Genomic DNA, 26,258 nt, shown 5'->3' on the forward strand with positions numbered 1-26,258 from the left:
CATTCAATTTCAGACACTTCTGCATATTAATGCTTCTCTTGAATTAATAATCCTACATTTCAAAAGGTGCTCCACAACAAAATACAGTGGATCCAGAAGCTGCAGTTCAAGGTTATGGGAGAAAGCCAGGTTTTACCAAACTTTGTCTGCTCAACTGTCATCAGAGGAAAACACTCATGCTGGTTTATGAAGGTGGTGGCAATGTCAGCTCCCGGCTTGCTGCCAGACTTGGTACAGAGGAGCAGGTGGAAACATTTGATTGCTCCCCAGTTTTGTTGAGGGAAAAGGCAGGATGCCAAGGTTTTTTTGTTGTTTCTCCTGCCTGCCCCGCTCTGGGTTCCACAATGAAGTAGTTTGTGCATCATTAGGAATTCACTTTGGGAAATCCGGGTACAAAATCCTCCATCTCAGGATGCTATTTAAAGCTACTCTGCTGCAACCTGCAACATGTGGGCAAACTGCTGTGGCAATGTGAGGACCCATCGACAGCCTACCCACTGCCTGAATGCTGCAGCTGAGTCTCTCAAGCAAGTTTGAGAGTTTTCATAGAATCATAGAGTCAACCAGCTTGGAAGGGACCTCCAAGATCATCCAGCCCAACCTAGCAACCAGCCCTGGCCAATCAACAAGACCATGGCACTAAGTGCCTCATCCAGGCTTTGCTTGAACACCTCCAGGGACAGTGCCTCCACCACCTCCCTGGGCAGCCCATTCCAATGCCAATCACTCTCTCTGTGAAGAACTTCCTCCTAACATCCAGCCTATACTTCCCCTGGCACAACTTGAGACTGTGTCCCCTTGTTCTGTTGCTGGTTGTCTGGGAGAAGAGACCAACCCCCACCTGGCTACAGCCTCCCTTCAGGCCATCATAGAAGCTCAGTGGAAAACCTCACAATTTCCTGCCACTGCCTCTCTGCATCTTTACTTCTCAAGCCTGACTTTTCTTTGGATATATATAGACAGGAAGGAGGTAAATAATTTCAGTTTTGTGGGTTTTTTTAACTGCATTAGAATCACAGAATCAACTAGGTTGGAAGAGACCTCCAAGATCAGCCAGGCCAACCTATCAAACTATGCCAGGGGAAATTTAGGCTGGAGGTGAGGAGAAAGTTCTTCACTGAGAGAGTCATTGGACACTGGAATGGGCTGCCCGGGGAGGTGGTGGAGTCGCCGTCCCTGGAGCTGTTCAAGGCAGGACTGGACGTGGCACTTGGTGCCATGGTCTAGCCTTGAGCTCTGTGGTAAAGGGTTGGACTTGATGATCTATGAGGTCTCTTCCAACCTTGGTGATACTGTGATTAAAATACCAAAGTTGCTGTTTGATTAACAATGAAGAGCTCTAAGTAATCATTCAAAGATGCCCCTTAACATCAAAAACCTGAAAGCATAAAACCTTACCTTAACACTGAGAAAACTCTAGCCATTTTTCCTATTGCTCTTATCTTGTTCCTTATGACCTCCTTTCGAGCAGCAGCTGTTGCTCCTATGGAGAAAAAAAAAAGACACATTAAAACAGTTGTTAAAACAGGGATTTGTAAATCTGAGCCCTAAAGTTTTTAAGGCTAGGCTGGATGGGCCTCTCAGCAACCTGATGTAGCATGAGGCAGAGTGGGCTGGAATTGGATAATCTTTGGAGGTCCCTTCTGGCCCTATAGTTCTGTGATTCTGTGAAACATGACATTAACACCATGGTTTGCCAAACTAAACCACATCTGTAGTGAAACCCAAAGGTTTTTAAACTGTGTACAGCTCAAGATTAACCACATTTGAATCATCTAGTTATTAGTACCTTTAGAGATGACCTTTTTCCTGCTGCACATTGAAACTGCATGCTTTTTCATCAGTGTAAGGGCATTTCAAGAACATTTTCAGACACCATCCTCTTTCAGAAACAAGTTTCTTAGAGAACAGTCACAATGTCAAAAATACACTCAACAGGAACAGTGACAAAAACCATTACAGCAAAATTAAACAACAATGGAGTTAAAAAGCTATTTCACAATTCCATCATTTCAAGAGGGGAAAAAAAAACCCAATCAAATTTCACTTAACTAAAAAAAAATGAATTTGACTGGGTTAAGCTTTAGGCCACGATGGTCTAGTCAGGATTTCCCCACTCCTAGTTTAAAACTATTTAAATAGACACAAACCTCTAAAGGCACAGAGTCCTGAAAACCAGGATGAAATAGTAGGGATTGTGTTGGTTGAGAGTTCCATAGAGTAAACTCCTTCTCATCACTGCTAGGGTCTGCTCAAAATCATGATTCCTTTGGCAGTTGTGAACTCAGACAATAATTTGTCTTAAAAAAATATAAGCATGCTGGATATTAACTGCAGTTCAGTTAAGTTTGCATGTGTACTTGTAACCTGAGTATCATCAAAATCTAGCATTATTACCTGTGCATCCAAGAGAGAACCATCAGAATGGGAAAAGCAAATGGTACTAAGTTGCCAACACAGGGAATTTCTTTTAATGAGGGCATCCCATGTCCCCAAGAAGGTGCCTACATCCTAAATAAACCAACCTCACTGATTTCTCACAGTCATCACCACATACAGCACCAAGATTTCTCCCAAGGGTTTCTGAACCTTTTCCTGCACAAGTACAGGCAGAGTGTCCCTGAAGAAAATGACCTGGGGCTGTTGTCTGATGAGAAGCTTCCCATGAGCTGGCAGTGCAACCTGTGGCCTGGGCTGCATCAAGAGGAGTGTGGCCAGCAGGAAAAGAGAGAGGATTCTTTCCCTTTACTCTGCTCTGACCCCACCTTGAATACTGCAGCCAGTTCTGGTGTCCCCATCATAAGAAAGACATAGAACTGCTGAAGGAAGTCCAGAGGAGGGCTACAAGGATGGCTGAAGCAATTCTACTATGAGGATAGGCTGAGGGAGCTGGGTTTGTTCATCCTGGAGAAGAGAAGACTCTGGGGGGACCCTATAGCTGCCTTCCAGTACCTGAAGGGAGCTTACAGAAAGGATGGAGAGGAACTTTTCATAAGAGTGTCTAGCAACAGGACTAGGGAGAACGGTTTTAAGCTGAGAGAGTAGGTTTAGACTAGATCTTAGGAAGAGGTTCTTCAGTATGAGAGTGGTGAGAGCGTGGAATACATTGCCTGGAGTGGCTGTGGATGCCCCCTTCCCAGAGATGTTTAAGGACTGATAGGATGACGCCTTGGGCAATAAAGTCTATTTGAGAGGCATCCCTGCATGGGCTGGGAGGTTTGAGTAGGTCTGAGGTCCCTTCCAACCTGAGCCGTTGAATGATTCTATGAATACGAGGTAGAACCTTGCCTTGTATGGATGCTGCCTGGAAACTCCTGCCCTGGAAGTTCAAGAGTGCAACCTGAAAAGTACTACACATCACAATCATAGAATCATAGAATCAACCAGGGTGGAAGAGACCTCCAAGATCAGCCAGTCCAACCTAGCACCCAGCCCTAGCCAATCAACTAGACCATGGCACTAAGTGCCTCACATCCAGGCTTTTCTGTAACACCTCCACGGATGGCAACTCCACCACCTCCCTGGGCAGCCCATTCCAATGCCAATCACTCTCTGTGAAGAACTTCCTCCTAACACCCAGCCTAGACCTCCCCTGGCACAACTTGAGACTGTGTCCCCTTGTTCTGTTGCTGCTTGCCTGGCAGAAGAGACTGACCCCCACCTGGCTACAGCCTCCCTTCAGGTAGTTGTAGACAGCAATGAGGTCACCCCTGAGCCTCCCCTTCTCCAGGCTGCACACCTCCAGCTCCCTCAGCCTCTCCTCATAGGATTTGTGTTCCAGGCCTCTCACCAGCTTCATTGCCCTTCTCTGGACACATTCCAGTATCTCAACATCTCTCTTGAATTGAGGGGCCCAGAACTGGACACAGCACTCAAGGTGTGGCCTGACCAGTGCTGAGTACAGGGGAAGAATAACCTCCCTTGTCCTACTGGCCACACAGTTCCTGATGCAGGCCAGGATGCCATTGGCTCTCCTGGTCACCTGGGCACAAGTTCTACTGGATTTCAGAGTTGTAGCATCCAAACACAGATCTTGCAAGCTGGGTATGTAGGACTTATGAGAAGTGTAATTCAGGTCTGCAGATTAAGAAGCAGAACAATGTAGAAAAAAACAACTACAAACTCTGAAAATATTCTGAGGTGTAGGACTGAGAAGACAGGAAACAACATTGAGCAAAGACCTCAGCCCTAATCTCTCGCTACTGTCCTAATATATTAATACATATTACCTAATTAAGCATTAGGAAAATTAATGGAACTTAAGCCTTCCAGGTTATTGAATACCTTTCTTCTGTGCACAAATGGCATCTTCTTATGAATTCCAAAGAGGGGGGGAAAGAAAAAGATCAGAGATGTTTGCAGAATGAAAATAGAAAATAATATAGAGAACATTTGACAACACCAATGTTTAAGTAAAGTCTGCAAAACAGAAAAGGACAAGATTAGGCAGGGAACATGGAAAAAAGAAAGAAACAGAATGAGAATGATGGGGGGGAGGGGGAAGATCAGAAGTCTTTTGAGCATAAAGCTTGGTTAGCAGGTTTTGCAAGAAACCCCCATGCAGGCAGACCAGCAGTGAAGCTCAGCCTTGGTGTTACTACCCTTTAAACACGTAACTTTCTTCTACACTATTGCAGCTGCTTGCTGAGGCTTAATCACTTCTCCTAGACAGCCCCCCTCATTTTATGCGGGGTGTGCCTGCCTGACAACACCTCTTTTCTTTGAGGAATCCAGCCAATTCTTCCAGTTTATTTCATTCCTGACAGAACAGCTCACTGACATAGACACGTCTGCTGCTTCTACCAACGTTTGCGCTCTGTACCGCCTCTGCTTTTGTGTTCAAATGCACACTGATCAGTTATCAAATCAAACACCACCACAGCACAAGTGCTTTAAATTCAACTGTGGTGAAGACAAAGGAGGCACTCCGTGCCCAGCCAGAACAGTATCATCTTGTGTACTCTGGGGACACTGCTGCTAGGTTGGTGCATGATGTTAGGTTGGTTCAGGGGCTGAGCACACCAATGCGCCACAATCTCTCTCACATAAGAAAAAGCTTTAGGTTTAAAAACCAGCAGTACTGGGCCAAACGAATGAATGACACCAAAATGCCCCTTTGCCCATCAACTTCGCTGGTTTAGAGAAAGAACAAACATAAACTAGTGGGAAAATCCCCTTCATCTCTCTCCCAGTTAAAAACGAACTCAGCTCCTCCTGTTTTCAGTAGGATGAGAGGTAACAGGTACAAACTGAAACACAGCAAGTTCCACCTCAACATCAGGAAAAGCTTTACTGTGAGGGTGACAGAGCACTGGAACAGGCTGCCCAGAGACGTTGTCGAGTCTCCTTCTTCAGAGAGTCAATGATTTCTGGAGGTCTCTTCCAATCCCTATCATTTCATTGGCTACTGGAATGGGCTGCCTGGGGAGGTGGTGGAGTCGTCATCCCTGGGGCAGTTCAAGGCAAGGTTGGACGTGGCACTTGGTGCCATGGTCTAGCCTTGAGCTCTGTGCTAAAGGGTTGGACTTGATGATCTGTGAGGTCTCTTCCAACCTTGGTGATATTGTGATACTGATACTCAGATAGTACCACGAACACCTTTACCAAAGCATCGGAGAGTAACTGAGAACTAATGACGAGGCCTTTGCTTGTCTTCAGTCAGTCCCTCTGGCTGGTGCAGAGCTTGCCCTGGGTGCAGTTTGTTTCAGTGAAGAGCTGTGCCTGCTGCTGCAGCAGGGCTAGGTTTTGATCAGCAAGTGTTTGACTTAGTAAATCTCTTTAGACTTGAACTACCACACTGTACTGGGGAAATCTGTATTCCAAGTGAGAACAAATGCTGCAGCTAGCACTGTGAGAGCATCAGCTGCAATGTTGAAGGCAACACAAAAATTAATGCAGGTAATTCAGGAATGCCTTTATGCCAAATCATGACAGCAACACTTACATAACATGCAGTGTTTGTGTCAAGTTGACTATTACATCACTGGACCCTTTTAATTAGCAGCTTAGCTTCTTCAATTAAATGCACGAGGCCAGAAATGCTGCTAATTAAAATGAAACAGGACTCTTGACTATATGCTGGCTAGGTAGAAGCATTTGCAGCTCCTACTGCTAAATAATACATTTGATGTACAAACCATACAGCAGATGAGCTACTGGTTATTGTCCAGCCAAGCAATTTTTTGCTGGATCAAATTATATTGCAACCAGCACTGCAAACAGGGAAGCACTGTAAGAGGAGGTAAGAAAACCTGACCTATCATATCCTCCCATTTTCAAAGCAATTGAAACCAAAAAGACCATTACAGGCCAGCAGGGATGTAAGAGATTAAGGGCACTAGGATTGCTGTTTAGGCTTTGTCCCACTAAGCAACACAGAAACTGGCTCCAACAAACTGATTGCTTTCCCATGATGTGTTTTGTTAAGCGAAAAAAAAACCAAACACAAAAAAACAACCTCAAAATAACAACAAAAACCACCCAGCCCTCCTGTTACCCCAAAAAACAAATTAAAACAAAACCCAACAAAACCCCCAACCAAGCAAAAAAAACCCACCAAAACCAAGAGAGTGAAAAAGAAAGACATCACCCCTCCTCAAAATAAAGAACACATGTTGTTGAGCATCCTGCTCATGGCTAGTGCACAGAAATAATAATAGCAACAATAATAGTAATAACAACAACAACACTACTACTACTACTAATAATAATACTAATAATTCTCACAAGAACACCATGCAGTGAGGTCAGGCAACACTGATGGGGCTTTGTTTTGAAGGGAGGAAGTGAGGGCGTAAGACAGAGGGCAGGAAAGTGTAAGAGAAAGTAACAAATGAAATGAATGATCAGTGCAAAATATAGCAATGGATCATTCTCATTACACGAGGGAACCCAGCTCAGGGCACGTTCAAACTGCAAGGAGAGAAAGGAAATCAGCTGCAAGCCCTGAAAAGCACTGATGATATAAAAATAACCCATGATGGAAATAAAGAAATAAAATGCATCTGCTGTTGCAGATAGCAGGCATCTCCTTCCATGCTGCAGAAAAATGTCACTGGGTAAACAAGACTGTCCTGCTGCAGTCCTCTAAGGAAGCTCAGCTGAAGCTATTGAATAACGAAACGTTGAACCACTCTAAGACTGTCAATACACAGGTATTACAGAAGCAGTTTGGGGCGCCAAATAAATTGTCTTGGGTTCTAATGCAGGTTCCCAGAGACTCTAATAAATTTAATAGACCCAATGACAATTTATAGAATTTATAGAGTGCCCTCCCCTCTTCCCCCTCCTTTTCCCAAAGATAGGGAGAGAGAAAGAGGTAAGCACACCCAAATAAATCAATCTCACTCGATTTGGAAGTTAAAAAGGAAAAGTTTAACAATAACTTAGAAAAGGTATTGGAGGTAGGGGAGTTTACAAAGGATAAGGAAGGGAAAACAGCAAAATACAACAAGGGATGGATACAACCCGAGCAATGTGATGGTGTCTCTGCCTTGTGGCTGCCACGTGGTGTGCTGGTATGCAGTATGAGTGTGTGGGTCAAGAGGGAGCCAAGGAAAAAGAACAAGAGACAGGAAGTTCCTCTCTCTTTTATACCACGGGGAGTGGGCTAACCATCACCTGGAGGGTGGCCCACCCCTGGGGAGGGGCCAAGACCCCTAGGGTCAGGTTCAGGGTTACTCCCCTAGGAGTGTTAACCCTATACACAGTTTTAAGCTGAGCATCATTCCACCCTGTTTTCAAGAACACAAACTAAATGCATCTTGTAGTTCCTTCCCCTAAAAGGCAAGCTCCTAAGGAAAGCAAGCAAACAAACCAACCAGTAAAAGAGAGGGAACTCAACTGTTTTTGAGAGAAAGAGGATTTTGCTTTGTTGCACAGATAATAGATGAGAAGCCACCAGGAAATCATTGAAGTTATCAGCCTATATTTAAATTTACATCAATCCTCATTTTTTTTTTTATGCCTGAATCCTGCAGTCTTTTCCACGTATACCAATCCCACGAGCCCAACAGTTATCACAGTATCACAGTATCATCAGGGTTGGAAGAGACCTCACAGATCATCAAGTCCAACCCTTTACCACAGAGCTCAAGGCTAGACCATAGCACCAAGTGCCACGTCCAACCTTGCCTTGAAGTGCCCCAGGGACGGCGACTCCGGCTGGAGGCACAAGGGCGCACCCACAGCAAGCTGCAGCACCAGTGCCACAGATCTCATTTGACAGCTCTAGGGGGATTATCTGGGAAAGCAGACAGGAATATATGCCAGCTCTGGTTTTAGCCACACATGCCAGAGAAGACATTTCTAGTATCTCCCTTAGTATAATGTTTTACACAGAAGAATCATTTGTACTGAAAAACCAGAAAGCAGATTTGGAGAACAGCACCAGGAAGGGTTTCATTACTCTATCTGCAAACTTTAAGGCTGTTAACTATTGTGCTAGTTTGAAGCCAGCTAGAATGTTCTGGTGAGAAGAACTGAATTACAGGCTGTGAAAGGGAAGCAACGGTGATGTCTACTGCACTCATAGGCTTGCTGAGATGTATAAGAACAAGAGTATAAATAAGATTACACAGTCACTCTATGTCTGGGCTTTGGGTTGCATTTCTCTCTCTAACCTTACCTACCATCTTTGTGACTAATCCACCTGCTTCCTAACCCACCCTGGCCGACCCTCCAATCTTCCTGGGGCACAAGGCAACATCTGGGGTAAGGTAGAGAGGGGTGGGAGAAGGTGGAAGGGTGGTTGGGAACCCCTCCTGGGGACTGAGGTTTCTGGGAGGGCTGTTGTGTTTCTGTATTACTCTTTTACCTTGTATATTTCTCTATATAACTTTATATGTTATAAATATCTGCTTGTATATTGTGCTAAGCTGTAAATATAAAGCTTCATTCAATTTCCAGAGCTGCTCAGTCTAGTCTGGGTGACTTTACAAAGTTGGGGGGGGGGGGGGGAGCAGGGAACACCCAAACCATCACACTATTTATTTTGGCACCCAATGTGGGGCTTGAACCCATGACTCTGGGATTAAGAGTCCTATCATTATGCAGTACACACATATGCAAGCCCAGAGAATTTCAGCCTGTCTCCCTGCTTAGACATCTGCAATGCTGCAAACTCCACGTCTGAGGGAGTGCTGTGGAGAAAACTCCTAAGGAGAAGGAGGGGGGAATTCATCCTCTTCCCAGAAAAACTGCAGCAGATGCAGAGAACTCCTGCAACTGGAGAGAGGACAGATGTCCCCAAAGACCCCCTGAGGTCTCATCATTTCTGACTCTGCCTTTGGAAACGTGCTCCTGAAGTGTAACTTAGGCACAGGAAAGCTGACACACTAAAACTTCAGAGAAGCGCTACGTGCATTGGCCTGTCTATGCTTGATGGAAGCAACTTTAAAAGAAAGCATTAGAGGTCAATGTTGAATTCATTTTAAAATCCCTCCACTAAAGCCTTTGCTTTGGCTTTGCATTCAGTGGCATTTCAGCCTGCACTTAAGCACTTTCTTGAAGCCAAGGATTTTAAGCAGATGGTTTTGTTGCTACTGTATTTAATCTGACGGAGTTTTTACTCGTTGTGTGCCTCTGTAGTGTTGCACATGCTGCTTTAATTACACAGTAGCTACTTATTTGAATTTCATGAGAAAAAAAAATTGGGCATGATATTCAAACAGGTGTTTTCTTCCCTCCACTGATTACTGGTTTCAATAAATCCACTCTTTGTCCCAAGTCCTGCAAGATAATTGTTCACGTCCACGCTCCATGGCAGATGCAGAACTCCATCTGGCTTTTGGGGAGTAAAACCCAAGGGCTATCATCCATACCCTTCTTCTCCACCACAAAGGAAACATTTGTCAACCCCCACGATCTAGCTTCTGCTTCCAAAGACTAAAGACTTGCAGAGAGAAGTTTAATTATTAATTACAGCTTCATTAAATATTTGCCTTGCTTCAGTGTTCTTCATTCTCCCTGTTCTGCCTACAAACATCCTGAGAACGCTTCACAGTGCTAGACTTCTCCAGCTTCTCTTAAAAACATTGTTAGCATTTCTGTTGGTTTTCTGCTTGTTTTAAACACTGAAAGCATTCACAGCAAGAAGGGTAACGAGGCTGGGGAAAGGCCTTGAGCATAGCCCTACGAGGAGAGGCTGAGGGAGCTGGGATTGGTTAGCCTGGAGAAGAGGAGCCTCAGGGGTGACCTTACTACTGTCTACAACTACCTGAGGGGTGGTTGTGGCCAGGAGGAGGTTGCTCTCTTCTCTCAGGTGGCCAGCACCAGAACAAGAGGACACAGCCTCAATCTATGCCAGGGGAGATTTTGGCTGGAGGTGAGGAGAAAGTTCTTCCCTGAGAGAGTCATTGGACACTGGAATGGGCTGCCCGGGCTGGTGGTGGAGTCGCTGTCCCTGGAGCTGTTCAAGGCAGGATTGGACGTGGCACTTGGTGCCATGGTCTGGCCTTGAGCTCTGTGCTAAAGGGTTGGACTTGATGATCTATGAGGTCTCTTCCAACCTTGGTGATACTGTGATACAGGATGGATGGGATTTTGTTTTTCCTTTTCAGTTTTGCTCAACTGAGAAGGAACACTGGGGAGAACTACACTTGATGCTTGCACAGCTTAATAACGTCTTAGTAAAATAGACTGGCTTTTTAAGAACCTCCAAATTGCAAGACAGAAAATACTATTTGCATTCAGACCAACAGGTACAAGGCAATTTATCATCATAGGCATCCCAGTCCAAATGATAACACAAGTGGTCATTCTTCTCTCCTTAGCAGAAATGTCAGTTTGGAACACTTAGCTGTATTTGCACATTTAATTTCACTGATTCTGTTGTCTTTCAAAGTCTTTTAGATACATGAGTGCCTCACGAGGTAATTAGTGAAATACTGCAAGTGTGAGACTTGCAAAGTTGTTGTACTGATGGTTTGGAAGGTGTGGCCTTTCAGGATCTGAAGGCAGCCTACAAAAAAGCTGGGGAGGGACATTTTAGGCTATCAGAGAGTGACAGGACTGGGGGGAATGGAGCAAAGCTGGAGGTGGAGAGATTCAGAGGAGGAAGTGCAGAGGAAGTTGTTCAGCATGAGAGTGGTGAGAGGCTGGAATGGGTTGCCCAGGGACATGGTTGAGACTCCATCCCTGGAGGTGTTTAAGGCCAGGCTGGATGAGGCTCTGGCCAACCTGCTCTAGGGTAGGGTGTCCCTGCCCATGGCAGGGGAGTTAGAACTAGATGATCCTTGTGGTCCCTTCCAACCCTGACTGATTCTGTGATTCTGTGCAGAAAGCTTATTTCACTGTATTAAGGTTATCTCATTGACCTAATTAATCTTTCTGTGGGCACTCCTGAGACTTTATGCATGAAATCAACACCTGACTTCTTTGTGACAACAAAATCAGGTTTCACAGAGGGAAGTAATTATTTTGTGTTGGGTTTTTTTTTTTTAGCTAAAATAGTGAGACCAAGGAAAGGGTTAGAACAGGGCAGAAGATCCATTAATTCTTTTGAAAGCATGCAGCAAGCAAACCCACTGGAGTGCAGCACAACAGTTGCTTTCAGTGCCACAGGATTTAAATGAGACTCAGAAAATTATCCCAGGGTTAGTAAATAAGCTTTTAAAGTAGTTTCAAGGCAAACAATCTCAACCAAGGGCAGGAGGCTCTTACCATCAAAGCCATCTTCCTCTGTTCCCAGTTCATCATCTGAGCAGATATTCAGCACATTTACCAGCATCTCTGTCACTGAAATGGAAAACAAATGCAAAATGTTGGTAGTATGGTTTTCTGGTCTGTCAGAGAGCAAGTCCTAGCTACAGAAGTGCAGATGAAAATGCAGTACAGAAAGGGCACTCACTTTTTAAACTGCAGGAGCTTATCCTATGCTTCAAGGGTCTTGTGCAGTTAATAAAATGTCCAGGCATGTATAGAAATGTTCCACATATAACAAACACCACAACAAATAAGAGCTTAAAATGTGCTTACACTCTCTCTTTTTTTGCAATTGCCAATGAACTAGATTAACTTTTATTTTCTCCTCTACTATATTTTTGCCTTCCACTCCAGCTGGATTACACAGCTCTCTTGCTTTCCTCTTGCTGCTCCACTGCAGCAGAAGTTGATTTCCCAATGACATTCCAATTGAAAAGTGTACAGCAAGAGGGATCAGAGAATACTCATTTATTTCTCCAGGCTTTATACACTGCACTTTCATCTCCATGAAACACCAGATCTGGTAAGGATGTCCACAAAGGGGCAGTGTCCAAGGATGATCATTCTAGGTCCCTTCCCCTGAAATTACTCTATATTCAGTAAAGAAAACTACCAATTCTATATTCAATAGAAACATCACTATTGGTAAAATCACAATATATTCAGCTCACTTACTTTGCAGTTTGAGCACGGAAAGGTCAGCCTCAGGCTCAACAAGACCTCAGGTTCAACAAGACCAAATGTCCTGTATCTGGGTCGAGGCAATCCCAAGTACAAACCCAGGCTGGGCAGCGAGTGGCTGGAGAGCAGCCCTGAGGAGAGGGACCTGGGGGTGCTGGTCGATGAGAAGCTCAACTTGAGCCAGTAGTGTGCACTTGCAGCCTGGAGGGATAACCAGATCCTGGGGTGCACCAGGAGAAGTGTGACCTGCAGGTTGAGGGAAGTGATTCTCCCCTTCTACTCTGCTCTGCTGAGACTCCACCTGGAGTACTGCATCCAGTTCTGGAACCCCCATTACAAGAAGGATGTGGAGATGCTGGAGTGTGTCCAGAGAAGGGCCACTGGGATGCTCAGAGGGCTACAGCAGCTCTGCTGTGAGAACAGGCTGAAAGAGTTGGAGCTGTTCAGTCTGCAGAATAGGAGGCTCCCAGGTGACCTTCTTGTGGCCTTCCAGAATCTGATGGGGGCCTACAAAAAAGCTGGGGAGTGACCTTTTAGGCTGTCAGGGAGTGACAGGACTAGGGGGAATGGAGCAGAGCTGGAGATGGGTAGGTTCAGACTGGATGTGAGGAGGAAGTTGTTGAGAGTGGTGAGAGGCTGGAATGGGTTGCCCAGGGAGGTGGTTGAGGCCCCATGGCTGGAGTGTTTAAGGCCAGGCTGGATGAGGCTGTGGGCAGTCTGCTCTAGGGTAGGGTGTCCCTAGGCATGGCAGGGGGTTGGAAGTGGATGATCCTTGTGGTCCCTTCCAACCCTGACTGATTCTATGAATCTAGGCTACCCCTAACCATATATGCCCAGTTCTTTGTGAAGAGGTATCAGTGAGACACTAACCAGAGAGCACAGAGAGTAAGAAGAGCCATAGAAAACCCCAAAACAAACAAACAAAAAATCCAGCAAAATTCACAATCAAGGAAATGCAATTTAAAGATCAAAAAAAGCCAGAGTTACTAGGTAAAATGTGAAATTATTAGCAGCTTGAGAAAGACTCCACTACATCTACAGGTGGTAAGCATCATTAAAAGGGTTACCAGGCAGGTCTAGTCTTGCACTAGCTACACAGGTTGAAACTTCAACATTTTTAATCAAGTGGTTATTAAAATCCTCCTCTGTAACAACTGTGATGGCTTGGAACATTAGAAGGGTAGGACAAAACTACATTTTTCCTACATTAGTGAAGGATTTAATGTTTTCCTTTGACAGGATTAGTGGAATGACCTTCCACGTTAAGAATGACCAGTGAAACTAACAGTTTCCTACCTTGGTTGGCCTTTGAGGGGGAGGGGATCTATTAAAAAAAAAAGAAAGAAAGAAAAAAGCTGTGTAGAAGATCAGCTTCTAAATCCATGCATTTTGTTTTGCAGAGAAAGGGAAAATACAGATTTCACCTCTGGGGCTCTAAAAATGTCAAGAATATTGGAAAGACTGACCATTGGGAAGATACAAAAGGGGGGAGGGAAGCCTCACAAAAAAGCAGAGGAAGGAGTATCCAGAGCCTCAAAATCTCAGGGGCAGATGTGGCTGGGTTGGAGGGCAGAAGGGCTCTGCAGCAGGACCTTGACCACCTGGACAGATGGGCAGAGCCCAAGGGGATGGTGTTCAATAGCTCCAAGTGCTGGTGCTGCACTTTGGCCACAACAACCCCATGCAGAGATACAGGCTGGGGTCGGAGTGGCTGGAGAGCAGCCAGACAGAGAGGGATCTGGGGGTGCTGATTGATACCTGCCTGAACATGAGCCAGCAGTGTGCCCAGGTGGCCAAGAGAGCCAGTGGCATCCTGGCCTGCATCAGGAATGGTGTGGTCAGCAGGAGCAGGGAGGTCATTCTGCCCCTGTACTCTGCACTGGTTAGACCACACCTTGAGTGCTGTGTTCAGTTCTGGGCCCCCCAGTTTAGGAGGGACATTGAGATGCTTGAGAGTGCCCAGAGAAGGGCGACGAGGCTGGGGAGAGGCCTTGAGCACAGCCCTACGAGGAGAGGCTGAGGGAGCTGGGATTGGTTAGCCTGGAGAAGAGGAGGCTCAGGGGTGACCTTATTGCTGTCTACAACTACCTGAGGGGTGGTTGTGGCCAGGAGGAGGTTGCTCTCTTCTCTCAGGTAGCCAGCACCAGAACAAGAGGACACAGCCTCAAGCTGTGCCAGGGGAAATTTAGGCTGGAGGTGAGGAGAAAGTTCTTCCCTGAGAGAGTCATTGGACACTGGAATGGGCTGCCCGGGGAGGTGGTGGAGTCGCTGTCTCTGGAGCTGTTCAAGGCAGGATTGGACGTGGCACTTGGTGCCATGGTCTGGCCTTGAGCTCTGTGGTAAAGGGTTGGACTTGATGATCTGTGAGGTCTCTTCCAACCTTGGTGACACTGTGAAATCTGATTGTGCAGCCTGTAGTCCCACCTGAGGAGGCCACATATGTGAAGCCTCTGAAAAAAAGAGTGTTGCAGAACTCCTTGCAGGACTGCAACGTGCCTGGAGAACCAGCCCATGCTAAAACTGGTCTGGTTGAGTTGAGGGCCAGAGAAAATGAAGTATTTTATCTGCTTCACAAGAGCCTGTAACAGGAGTCAGGGTGGATTATGCAATGTCTCCGTTAGTGGAAACAGCTGTCTGCTCTTTGTTAATCCCTGCTTCATTGTCTATTCGCTTTGTTCACCCAGACCTCAGGCGTCTCACCAGTGGCTTTCCCAACACAAAAGAGTAGCTGAAAACAAAGCCCGTGATGACTGCAGGTAAGAGCCACAGCTGGCTGTATTTCCAGTTGCCTATTAAGAGAGAACTGTTATTCCAAGCAGCTTTTAAGAGTTTATTACAGGGTTTTTGGCAGTAATTGCTGCTGAAGCAATATACTATAATGGATGGTTGAATGGATCAAAGCAAGCTTCATCTCAGGCCCTGAATAAAAGGGCTTGGGGTTTAAGTGGTTTGCATTATGTATACATTTACCATGTTAGCCCAAAGTGTTTTCATGCCTTTTGTGTGCTTGCCATTCATAGCATGAAGCTATCTTCAGGCAACAAGAAGAGCATCGTGTTTCAATAAAGCTTCGTTTATGTTCTTGAGAGTCTTCTCACCAGCATGCCCAGGGCAGAGGAGCAGGTTTTCCCTCTTCCAGCTATCTCTCTATTCTCTCCTGGGACAGTTAACCAGACTGAGTCTTAGCATGACTAGCTCTGTGTTTGCTGGTGAAAAAGCAACCCATTGTCACCTTATCAGAAAGGTCAGCTGGATAAGGGTGTCACCATGATAAAGCCTGTTGTCACATCCCTTGAGCAGCAGGCAACATTCAAGGGAATGCCCAAGAGCTTGTAAAGGAATAGCTAGAAATAATTTCATTTAGTGAATGCACCTCTGGCCTGCAATGCCATAAGATGTGTTTCTGCAGCAGGAATGAAGTGGCATTACACCCTGGAAAGACTGGAAACCGTAAGAACATATGAGAGGTATGATTAACCATTGGGGATTGCTTGCCTCTCTGAGGCCTGTTTCTTCAAATTCATCCATGCAAGCAAGCCATCTGATGTCTTCAGACTCTTCTTACCACTTCAAATAAACAGGGCCACAGGAACAGTGACTAAGAAACCAGTGTGCAGCTTCAACGAGCAGAGCCCATTTACATACCTTTCTCACCCACAAACGGCAAGGACCAGGTAAACACATCCATGAAGTTTGGAAGCCAGTAGGGATGAGGGGAGCAGTTGAACTGTCTGATATTCATAACGTTGTTCTCGTATTTCAATACTGCAGCTAGAAGGAGGAGAGAAGCAAAAGAGGCATCAGCTACACGGGTGTGACTGGCTACCAGACCAGTAACGCTCAGCCTGCAGGGCTGCTCAGCAGCTTTCAGTCACTTGACCCAGTGGCACCACTTGACTGCTACCTGTAATAGGATGCTGCCTCAAGCTGCAAGCCATTTCCAGCCTGAAAGCACTGCTGTCAGCTTTCCCTGGCACTAAGGGGGGTTGGTAAGTGAATCAATAATTCTGAGTGCTCATGAATGTAGGCTCTGAGATTTGCAAGCAGTGGGGCACCAGGCAGAGCATCCATAACCACTCATTTCACACAGCTGTCTGAGCTCCTCACAAATGTACTTTGGAGGTAACAGAGAAAAACACTTATCACTCAAGAGCTTGAGATACTGCAATGTGTCCAGAGAAGGGTGACAAAGATGGTGAGGGGCCTGGAATACAAACCCTATGATGAGAGGCTGAGGGAGCTGAGGGTGTGCAGCCTGGAGAAGAGGAGGCGTAGGAGTGACTTCATTGCTGTCTACAACTACCTAAAGGAAGGCTGTAGCCAGGTGGGGGTCAGCCTGTTCTGCCAGGCAAGCAGCAACAGAACAAGGGGACACAGACTCAAGTTGTGCCGAGGGAGGTCTAGGCTGGATATTAGGAGGAAGTTCTTGTCAGAGAGAGTGATTGGCATTGGAATGGGCTGCCCAGGGAGGTGGTGGAGTCACCATCCTTGGAGGTGCTCAAGAAAAGATTGCATGAGGCACTTAATGCCTTGTACTAGTTGACTGGATAGGGCTGGGTGATAGGTTGGAGTGGATGATCTTTGGAGGTCTCTTCCAACTTGTTTGATTCTATGATTCTGTGATCCAATGAACATTTTGGACATATTTCATTTGTAGTATTGGACAACAGATGACACTTCCCAAGGTTTTCAAACTCTAGGCACACAGGACTGTGCTTTTGATAGTATGAATCAAAATGAGGGAATGAATAGTGATACAACTAGCCTTGCATCATTTCAAACTCCTGTCACCCTTGTCAATGCAGACACTCACAGACTACACCTGCGGTGGGCAGAAGGATAGAGAGTTATGCCATAGTGCATTAAAGTGCTGCACAAAGTTCAGTGTTAACTTGTCAATGGACTTTGGGTTGGTATCTGAACATGATCTGATTAACCTGGTTTTGCAATATTGACAGAATGAAGTAAATCAAAGTATCACAAAGCATGCAAGAAACAGGATTCTAGAAGAGGCCACAGTTGTAGCCAGGGTCTGTGGAGTCAGAAGTCAGATGAAAATGACTGAATGTGGCTTAGAATCATAGAATCAACCAGGTTGGAAGAGACCTGCAGGATCATCCAGTCCAACCTAGCACCCAGCCCTATCCTATCAACTAGACCATGGCACTAAGTGCCTCATTCAGGCTGTTTTTGAATGGTGACTCCACCACCTCCCTGGGCAGCCCATTCCAATGCCAATCACTCTCTCTGACAACAACTTCCTCCTAACATCCAGCCTAGACCTCCCCCAGCACAACTTGAGACTGTGTCCCCTTGTTCTGTTGCTGCTTGCCTGGCAGCAGAGCCCAACCCCACCTGGCTACAGCCTCCCTTCAGGTAGCTGTAGACACCAATGAGGTCTGCCCTGAGCCTCCTCTTCTCCAGGCTGCACACCCCCAGCTCCCTCAGCCTCTCCTCACAGGGCTGTGCTCCAGGACCCTCACCAGCTTTGTCGCCCTCTTGTGGACACCTTCCAGCACCTCAACATCTCTCTTGAATTGAGGAGCCCAGAACTGGACACAGCACACAAGGTGTGGCCTGAGCAGTGCTGAGTACACAATAATGTATTAATAAATAATGAAAAAGCATGAATCAGAAGTATGTCAGAAAAACCCCTCTGAAAAACCCACAGGTGAAGGAGGGGTATTATACTTTGCTCTCCCCTTTCCTCCAGTCTTCCCACCTGTGGCACCTTAGGGAAGAACACAGTTGCAGGGGGCAGGCAGTAAAGAACTACAGCTGCAACCTGGCACAGCATCTCAAGGAAATGGAGCATATTGCAATGCTGAACCCTTTTTTTCCAATCATTCATCTGCTCTCACTGACTAATTCTCAGTCAATCAGACAAGAGAAAATATTTTTTAATGCATTCAACCTTTGCTTTCCATTAAAACTCAACAGGTTTCTAAAGGTCTTCTATTTTGTGGACAGAGTCCAGAGTGACCTGGTTGTTTCTGAAGCTTAGTCATTGCTCTTGAGAGCAGCCCCAGGGACAGGAACTTGGGGGAGCTGGTAGACAACAAGCTCACCATGAGCCAGCAGTGTGCACTTGCAGCCTGGAGGGACAACCAGATGCTGGGCTGCAGCAGGAGAAGTATGACCTGCAGCAGGTCAAGGGAGGTGATTCTCCTCCTCTACTGTGCTCTGCTGAGACCCCACCTGGAGTACTGCATCCAGTTCTGGAGCCCCCATTACAAGAAGGATCTGGACCTGCTGGAGCATATCCAGAGAAGGGCCACAAGGATGATCAGAGGGCTGAGCTCCTTTCCTATGGAGACAGACTGAGAAAGTTGGGGGTGTTAAGTCTGGAGAGGAGAAGGCTGCAAGGAGATCTTCTTGTGGCCTTCTAGTATCTGAAGGGGGCCTACAAAAAAGCTGGGGAGGGACTTTTTAGGATGTCAGGTAGTGATAGGACTGGGGGGAATGGAGTAAAACTAGATTCAGATTGGATGTTAGGAAGAAGTTTTTCACCAGGGTGATGAGTCACCAGAACAGGTTGCTCAGGGAGGTGGTAGAAGCCTTATCCCTAGAGATCTTTAAGGCCAGGCTGGATGTAGCTCTGAGAAATCTAGTGTGAGCTGCCCCTGCCAATGGCAGGGGAGTTGGAACTGGATGATCCTTGGGATCCCTTCCAGCCCTGACAATTCTATGCTTCTATGATTGATGGACAGAGAAAATGGCTCTCTAGTATTTATGAGAACTGCTGCTAGGCAGACACCCCCTCTAAACAAACCACATTTGACTCTTGTCCATCCTCATCTGACAAGTTGGCATCCGTGGCACTTGGTGCCATGGTCTGGCCTTGAGCTCTGTGGTAAAGGGTTGGACTTGATGATCTGTGAGGTCTCTTCCAACACTGATGATACTGTGATACTGTGATACTGTGATTAGCAAAAAGGAGAACACTAAGTGTTAATACTCTTAGTATTTCCATCTTTTTTCCCCCCTGAAATGACATATGGCAGACTGAAAAACATTCTCCTTCTATTACAATGACACAATTGCATAGTAAAAAGAAATAGTTTGTGGCTTTACAGCAAAAATGAGTCAAAACCACACAAGAAAAATCACTTCTTGGTTGTGAAGTTTCATTTAAAAGGACTGAAACTTCAAATTCATCATTATAGTGAGCTGAGGTAGTTGCCCTTCCCATTAATTCTCCAATCTATCCATTAAGTCTATTCTTAAACTCGGTGGAAGTTGAATAGATGATTTTTACAAGGAACTTTTTAAACTCTAAAAAGGCCTCAACCACAGGCAGAAGAGCTGTAAAATATCAAATTCAATTAAGTATTTGCTGTGTTTTGTTGAGAATTTTAAAGCAAGATTATTTATTTTGAGATTACTGGGAAAAAAAGAAGAAATCTTCACACCACCTTATTAATTTATAGACTTGAATACCTTACAAAAGCAGGTGCTAGGAACCATGTTTCAAATACCTGTTCTCCTCCTCAAGTGACTGTGCTAGTTTGAGCCACATCCTTCTTGTAATGGGGGCTCCAGAACTGGATGCAGTACTCCAGGTGGGGTCTCAGCAGAGCACAGTAGAGGGAGGGAATCACCTCCCTCGCCCTGCTGCAGGTCATACTTCTCCTGCTGCAGCCCAGGATCTGGTTGTCCCTCCAGGCTGTAAGTGCACACTGCTGGCTCATGGTGAGCTTCTTGTCTACCAGCACCCCCAAGTCCCTCTCCTCAGGGCTGCTCAACTTAATGTTTAAGTAGCTATAGGAGACCCCAGATGCCCTGAAGCAGCAGGAACCTTTTGAAGGTCAGGGTTACACACCTATAGGTCATGCAGTTGCTAATGGAGGAGACAGAAGAATGTGGGATGGGTTTCCCTAGTTATGAAACTCATCATGGAGCAAAACTTGACTCTCTCCAACATTTTCTTATCATTCCAGGCTGCAAGCTCTACACTTTCCAAGCAGACAGATGCTAGCAGACCAAGCCACCAGTCACAGTTTTATAGCAGATAATCACCAACCAGAGCATGAATCTTATTTTATTGTTAACAGCCACACATGTTTTATCCTGATTTGTTGTAAATGAGTTTAAGAAGCTAATGCTTTGTAAAGTGAAGATGTGCAGATATCCCAAATGACATTATGCTTCTTTCCAAAGCTAGTAAACTGGGATATCAGATGCTAAAATCACATTAGAGGGCAACGAAACGCTAACACAGCAAGCAAAGGGCATTTGTACCATTTAGCTTGAAGCACTTAACACAGGTGCCTAAGGCTGGAAATATGGGTGGCAAAAAATATGTAGTTAAGAAACCTCTTTCCTTCAGCTAGTAATGGGGACAGCTCTCCAACTGGCTCAGGGTCAAATATAAGCACTTAATGCCATCCAAACTCCCTTGGGGTATCTCCCTTGACTAAAGGTGAAGCCAGATCATTCCTGTCTCTTGTGCCATTCCAGTGCTTGTCTCAGAACCCTCTGGAATCTCATCTCAGTTGCTGATTTGAAAGCCTGTAGGTTGACCTTATGCTATGTGAACAGCATTAATGTGTGTGGCAAATAGTTCAGGAAAAAGACACTACACACAAGCCCTGTGAGGAGAGGCTGAGGGAGCTGGGAGTGTGCAGCCTGGAGAAAAGAAGGCTTAGGAGTGACCTCATTGCTGTCTACAGCTACCTGAAAGGAGGTTGTAGCCAGGTGGGGGTTGGTCTCCTCTCCCAGGCAAGCAGCAAGAGAACAAGGGGACACAGTCTCAAGTTGTGCCAGGGGAGGTCTAGGCTGGATGTTAGGAGGAAATTGTTTCCAGAGAGAGTGATTGGCATTGGAATGGGCTGCCCAGGGAGGTGGTGGAGTGGCTGTGGCTGGAGGTGTTGAAGCCAAGCCTGGCTGGAGCACTTAGTGCCATGGTCTGGTTGGGCAGGGCTGGGTGCTAGGTTGGGCTGGCTAAGCTTGGAGGTCTCTTCCAACCTGGTTGATTCTATGATTCTATATCCCACTTCAAGATCTGCTGAATCACTTTCTCAGTATAAATTAATTGATAACATTTCCATCAGAAGGAAAAAAAAATGAACAGGGTAGAAATAGTGGCCCAGAATGAATGATATATTTTTAGATAAACAACCTTAAAATAACTCTAGCAAACAAGACAATTAATTTCCTTTCAAAAGATTTACCTTGCATTTAGAAAATAAAAGCAGTGAAAGGTCTTTCAAATTCTCCACATCTAGGAAAGCAAATCTGCTGACAACACCAAGCTGGGAGGCTTGGCTGATACAGCTGAAGACTGTGTGGCCATCCAGAGAGACCTGGACAGACTGGAGAGCTGGGCACAGAGGAACCAGATGAAGTTCAACAAGGACAAGTGCAGAGTCCTGCACCTGGGGAGGAATAACAAACTGCACCAGCACAGGCTGGGAGGTGAACTGCTGGAGAGCAGCCCTGTGGAGAGGGACCTGGGGGTCCTGGTGGATAACAAGTTAACCATGGCACAGCAATGTGCCCTTGTGGCCAAGGAGGCCAATGGGATCCTGGGGTGTGTTAGGAAGAGTATGTGCAGCAGATCAAGGGAGGTTCTACTGCCCCTCTACTCTGCCTGATGAGACCTCATCTTGAATACTGTGTTCAGTTTTGGGCTCCCCAGTTGAAAAGGGACAGGGATCTGCTAAAGAAAGTCCAGCAGAGGGCTAGGAGGATGATAGGAGACCGGAGGGCATGGCTTGTGAGGAGAGGCTGAGGGACCTGGGGCTGTTTAGTCTTTCCCTGCATTGGTAATGAGATTGGCTCTAGATACCCTGACAGTTCTCTTCAAAAGCTCTTGTTTCCATGACAAGACCTCATCACAACAGCAGAGACAAAGCATTAAAGAAAACTGATAGGGCGAACAGAAGGTCACACTGCTTTTCTTTCTCCCAAAGTGCTATTCTTTTTCCTAGATCCTCTTTGTCTTCCAGCTGGATTCCTTTGCCTTTCTTCAATATGAGAATAATTTCCTGTTAGATCTATTTGGACCAGGTACATTGCTTAATTTGTACTGATGGTATACCACATGCTGATACTTTATAGATGCTTCATTGATGTATTACTTATCATATGTTAACAGACATACCAAAGCACAGCTGGGTTTGATTTTTCTAGTATCCCAAACTCCCCTGTACACTTTCTTTGCTTCTCCCCTTCATCATCTGCTTTTACTTTCAGCTACACCACAAGTGCATTGCAGTATGTTGGAAGAGACCTCACATTGCCTGTTTTTTATAGTAGTTTCAGATTGGTTATCTCACCACTACGAAACCTGATCTTTTACAAGTCTTCAAAAAACAACAGTCTGTCTTTAGGCATCTAGTTAAAATTGTTCATTCACCCAAAAAGCATGCACTTAAATCAAGTAACAGCCAGACACTGAAGCATGAAGTGTCGCCAATGCTTGTCTCTGCAGAACGTCTGTAAAAGCTTTCATGTAGTTTTTCTGTTGGGGCACAAACAGTATTACAATAAACCCTCATCGAGGCACTAAGAGGTGTCAGAGGTAGGAATGGAAGTTTAGACACAGCACAAGGCCAGCAGATCACTCTGCAGAGTCCTGCACCTGGGCAGGAATAACAAACTGCACCAGTACAGGCTGGGAGGTGATCTGCTGGAGAGCAGCCCTGTGGAGAGGGACCTGGGGGTCCTGGTGGATAACAAGTTAACCATGGCACAGCAATGTGTCCTTCTGGACAAGGAGGCCAATGGGATCCCAGAGTGTATTAGGAAGAGTGTGTGCAGCAGAGCAAGGCAGGTTCTCCTCCCCCTCTACTCTGCCCTGGTGAGACCTCATCTTGAATACTGTGTTCAGTTTTGGGCTCCCCAGTTGAAGACGGATAGGGATCTGCTAGAGAGGGTCTAGCAGAGGGCTATGAAGATGATGAGGGGACTGGAGGGCATGGCTGATGAGGAGAGGCTGAGGGACCTGGGGCTGCTTAGTCTCAAGAAGACTTAGAGAGGATTTGATAAATGTTTATAAGTATCTGAGGGCTGGCCAGGAGTGGGAGGACAGGCTCTGCTCACTGCTCCCTGGGACAGGACAAGGAGCAATGGGTGTAAGTTGCAGCACAGGAGGTTCCACCTCAACACCAAGGGGAACTTCTTTACTGTGAGGGTCCCAGAGCACTGGAACAGGCTCCCCAGAGAGTCTGTGGAGTCTCCTTCCATGAAGACTTTCAAGGCCTGTCTGGATGTGTTCCTCTGTGATCTGTGTTAGATAGGATTGTCCTGCTGTGGCAGAGGGGTTAGACTCAATGACTTCCTTGGGTGCCTTCCAACCCCTAACATCCTGTGATCACACAATGTACTAATTTTTTGGCACCCTTTTATTCCATTACTACAGAGAATCTCTCCTGGTGATGGAGATTGCAAGGGCAAACCTGTACTTGGACAGCTTTCTCAGTTTTTTTCACCAGTACAGCCTTCCTCCAGGGCCCTGAAGGCACAAGCAACTATCACAATCCAGTTAACATTTCTCCTCTTGCATGAGGATTTTTGATCCTCTTCAGAAGGAGAAGTCTCAGAGAATCACCAGTGTACCAGCATTCCTTGTAACAAGTTTTAGTAATAAAACTCTGTTTTGCCTCTTATTTATATAAATGAGAGTAGAATTGTTTGAGAAAGCTCTGAAGACAGAGAACCAAAGCTCTGAAGTTGCCAAAATAAGTATGCATCAATTCCTCCCCCTTGCCAATGCTCTGCATTATAATGAGTGTGGAAGGTATGAATAACAATAATGAAGGAGGATACTCTTGGGAAGAGGAGGGACACAAGATTCCTGTATCTAGGCAGTTTTTGAATCAACCCCTGAAAAATCTCTCTCTCTTTCTTCATCAATAACACAGGGAACCCCTGATGAGAGCCTCCTAATTGGAAAATCTAACTTTGGCACTCCAAGTTGTGCATGTGTGTGGGCTGGGGCTCTGACAGGACCAGCAGCCACATGACAAATTACACACACACAGCCACCACGAGGCATGGCCAGTAACCAAAAGGACACAGGAAACTCCCTGTAGTGCCAGAACCCACTGAAGCAAAGCCAAGACATTCCTATAGTGGGGTGGCACTGTGAGGCAGCCCATGAAGAGGTTCCACAGCAGCATCACTCATAGCAGATATGCTGAATATGGTCTTGTTTGTGTAGCTGATCTTCATCTACCCCTGCTGAGCTCTTTTTTGCTCTAGGAAAGTTGTCTCCCTACTGCTCTTTGAGGATATACCTGAGCCTGCTAGCTGTTCTCCAGTGGGGATTGAATGAGCCCTTGGATACATTTGGCAATGAAGCCCACTCCTTCTAAAATGCTTTGAAGAAGTACAAGGATCACAGAATGCCAGGGGCTGGAAGGGACCTTGAAAGACCATCCTGTCCAACCTCCTGCCAGAGCAGGATCACCTATATCAGATGACACAGGAATGCATCTCCAGAGAGGGAGACTCTATAAATCCTGTGGGCAGCCTGTTCCAGGGTTCTGTCACCCTCACAGGGGAAAAAAATCCTCCTCAGGTTTCCATGAAACTTCCTATGCCTCAGCTTCCACCCATTGGCTCTTGTCCTGTCATCGAGCATCACCCAGCAGAGCCTGGCTCCTTCCTCTTGGCACTCACCCTTTATGTATTTAATGAAGTCACCCCTCAGTCTCCTTATCTCTTCCCAGCAGCACAGCCCCAGCTCCCTCAGGCTCTCCTTCTAAGAGAAATGTTCCATTCTCCTCATCATCTTTGTGGCTCTGCACTGGACTCTCTTGAGCAGTTCTATGTCCCTCTTGAACTGAGGGTTGCAGAACTGGACACAGTACTCCAGACGTGGCCTCACCAGGGCAGAATAGAGAGACAGAAGAAATCTCTACTGAACAAAAGTACATCAACTTCTAAAGGAATGAGAACTATCAACCTGGGGTAGAAAATGAACATTGTAGCCCCTTGCAGCCTTTAAAAACCAAAGAAGTATCTTAACCAATGCTGCTCTTAGAAATGACCTCTCACTATCAGTGGGAGAAGAAGCCTCTCAAGAATTTATTTAGGGTGACATTATTAGCTGAGTCACAATCAGAAGTGTACTAAGAACTCACATGGGAAAGGAAGGCACTAGCCATAAAGTAACTCCTTCTCCAGCCCCACAAGATCCATACAAATGAATTTGGTTCTGCACCAGTGCATGGTGTCCTGTAACACCTTTAAATGCTTTCCTTGGCCTCCTGAAATCAGTCATTCAGAAACTCTGTTCAACTGCTGCAAACCAAGGAAGCCAACAAGTAGCATGTTTTGGATGGATTGAGGATGAATAGTGTTTTTTTTCTTTCTTGAAGAGGTAAGCAAGCACCCAAATGCTATCCAGATGAAGATGCATGAGCAATGCAGCACAAAAAGCTATGCATGATGTACTTTAAATGCCAAGAGCCAGTGCAATCAGTCACATGAAATAACGTGTCAAAAGTTCTAATGAGAGAAAAGGAGGCTGTTAAATCCCACAGAAATTCATCACAAAGCACTAAAGGTCAGCCTCTAAATTTACAAGAGATCATACATTAAAGTGACACACTGGGTGCTGATCTTGTGCCACTGCTCACTCAGGCCAGATGTCACCAGCAGCACATGCAAACTTCATCTGTGACCACAGGTAACCAGCAGCTCAGCAGCTGACCTACAGCTTTTCACCAGAAAGGTTTTCCACCAGCTTTAAGTCCTGCCTGCTGCTGCAGAGCATCCTGGAATTAGGAAAATAACATTCCCTTCCAAAACAGAGACACTTCTCTTCACCACCCAGACTGTGTGATTTCAGATTTGAGCTTTTTAATACTACCACAGCATCACAGAATGGTGGGGATTGGAAGGGCCTCCCAGAGATCATTCAG

The 26,258-nt window shown here is 45.8% G+C and overlaps 1 protein-coding gene across 2 annotated transcripts in view; it reads right to left on the bottom strand.

Annotated features, from left to right (window-relative positions):
* PPP3CA (protein phosphatase 3 catalytic subunit alpha) overlaps positions 1-26,258 on the bottom strand; it is a 249,209-nt gene that overhangs the window by 13,626 nt on the left and 209,325 nt on the right. For both annotated transcript variants that reach the window (XM_064148387.1, XM_064148388.1), the window contains exons 9-11: positions 16,030-16,155; positions 11,662-11,736; positions 1,399-1,483 (exon numbers count right to left, since the gene is read on the bottom strand). In XM_064148387.1, the coding sequence (XP_064004457.1) occupies positions 1,399-1,483; positions 11,662-11,736; positions 16,030-16,155 (286 nt within the window). The remainder of the gene's footprint in view (positions 1-1,398; positions 1,484-11,661; positions 11,737-16,029; positions 16,156-26,258) is intronic.

The sequence above is a fragment of the Pogoniulus pusillus genome, chromosome 9 (genome assembly GCF_015220805.1).
Source record: "Pogoniulus pusillus isolate bPogPus1 chromosome 9, bPogPus1.pri, whole genome shotgun sequence".
Classification (NCBI taxonomy): Eukaryota; Metazoa; Chordata; class Aves; order Piciformes; family Lybiidae; genus Pogoniulus; species Pogoniulus pusillus.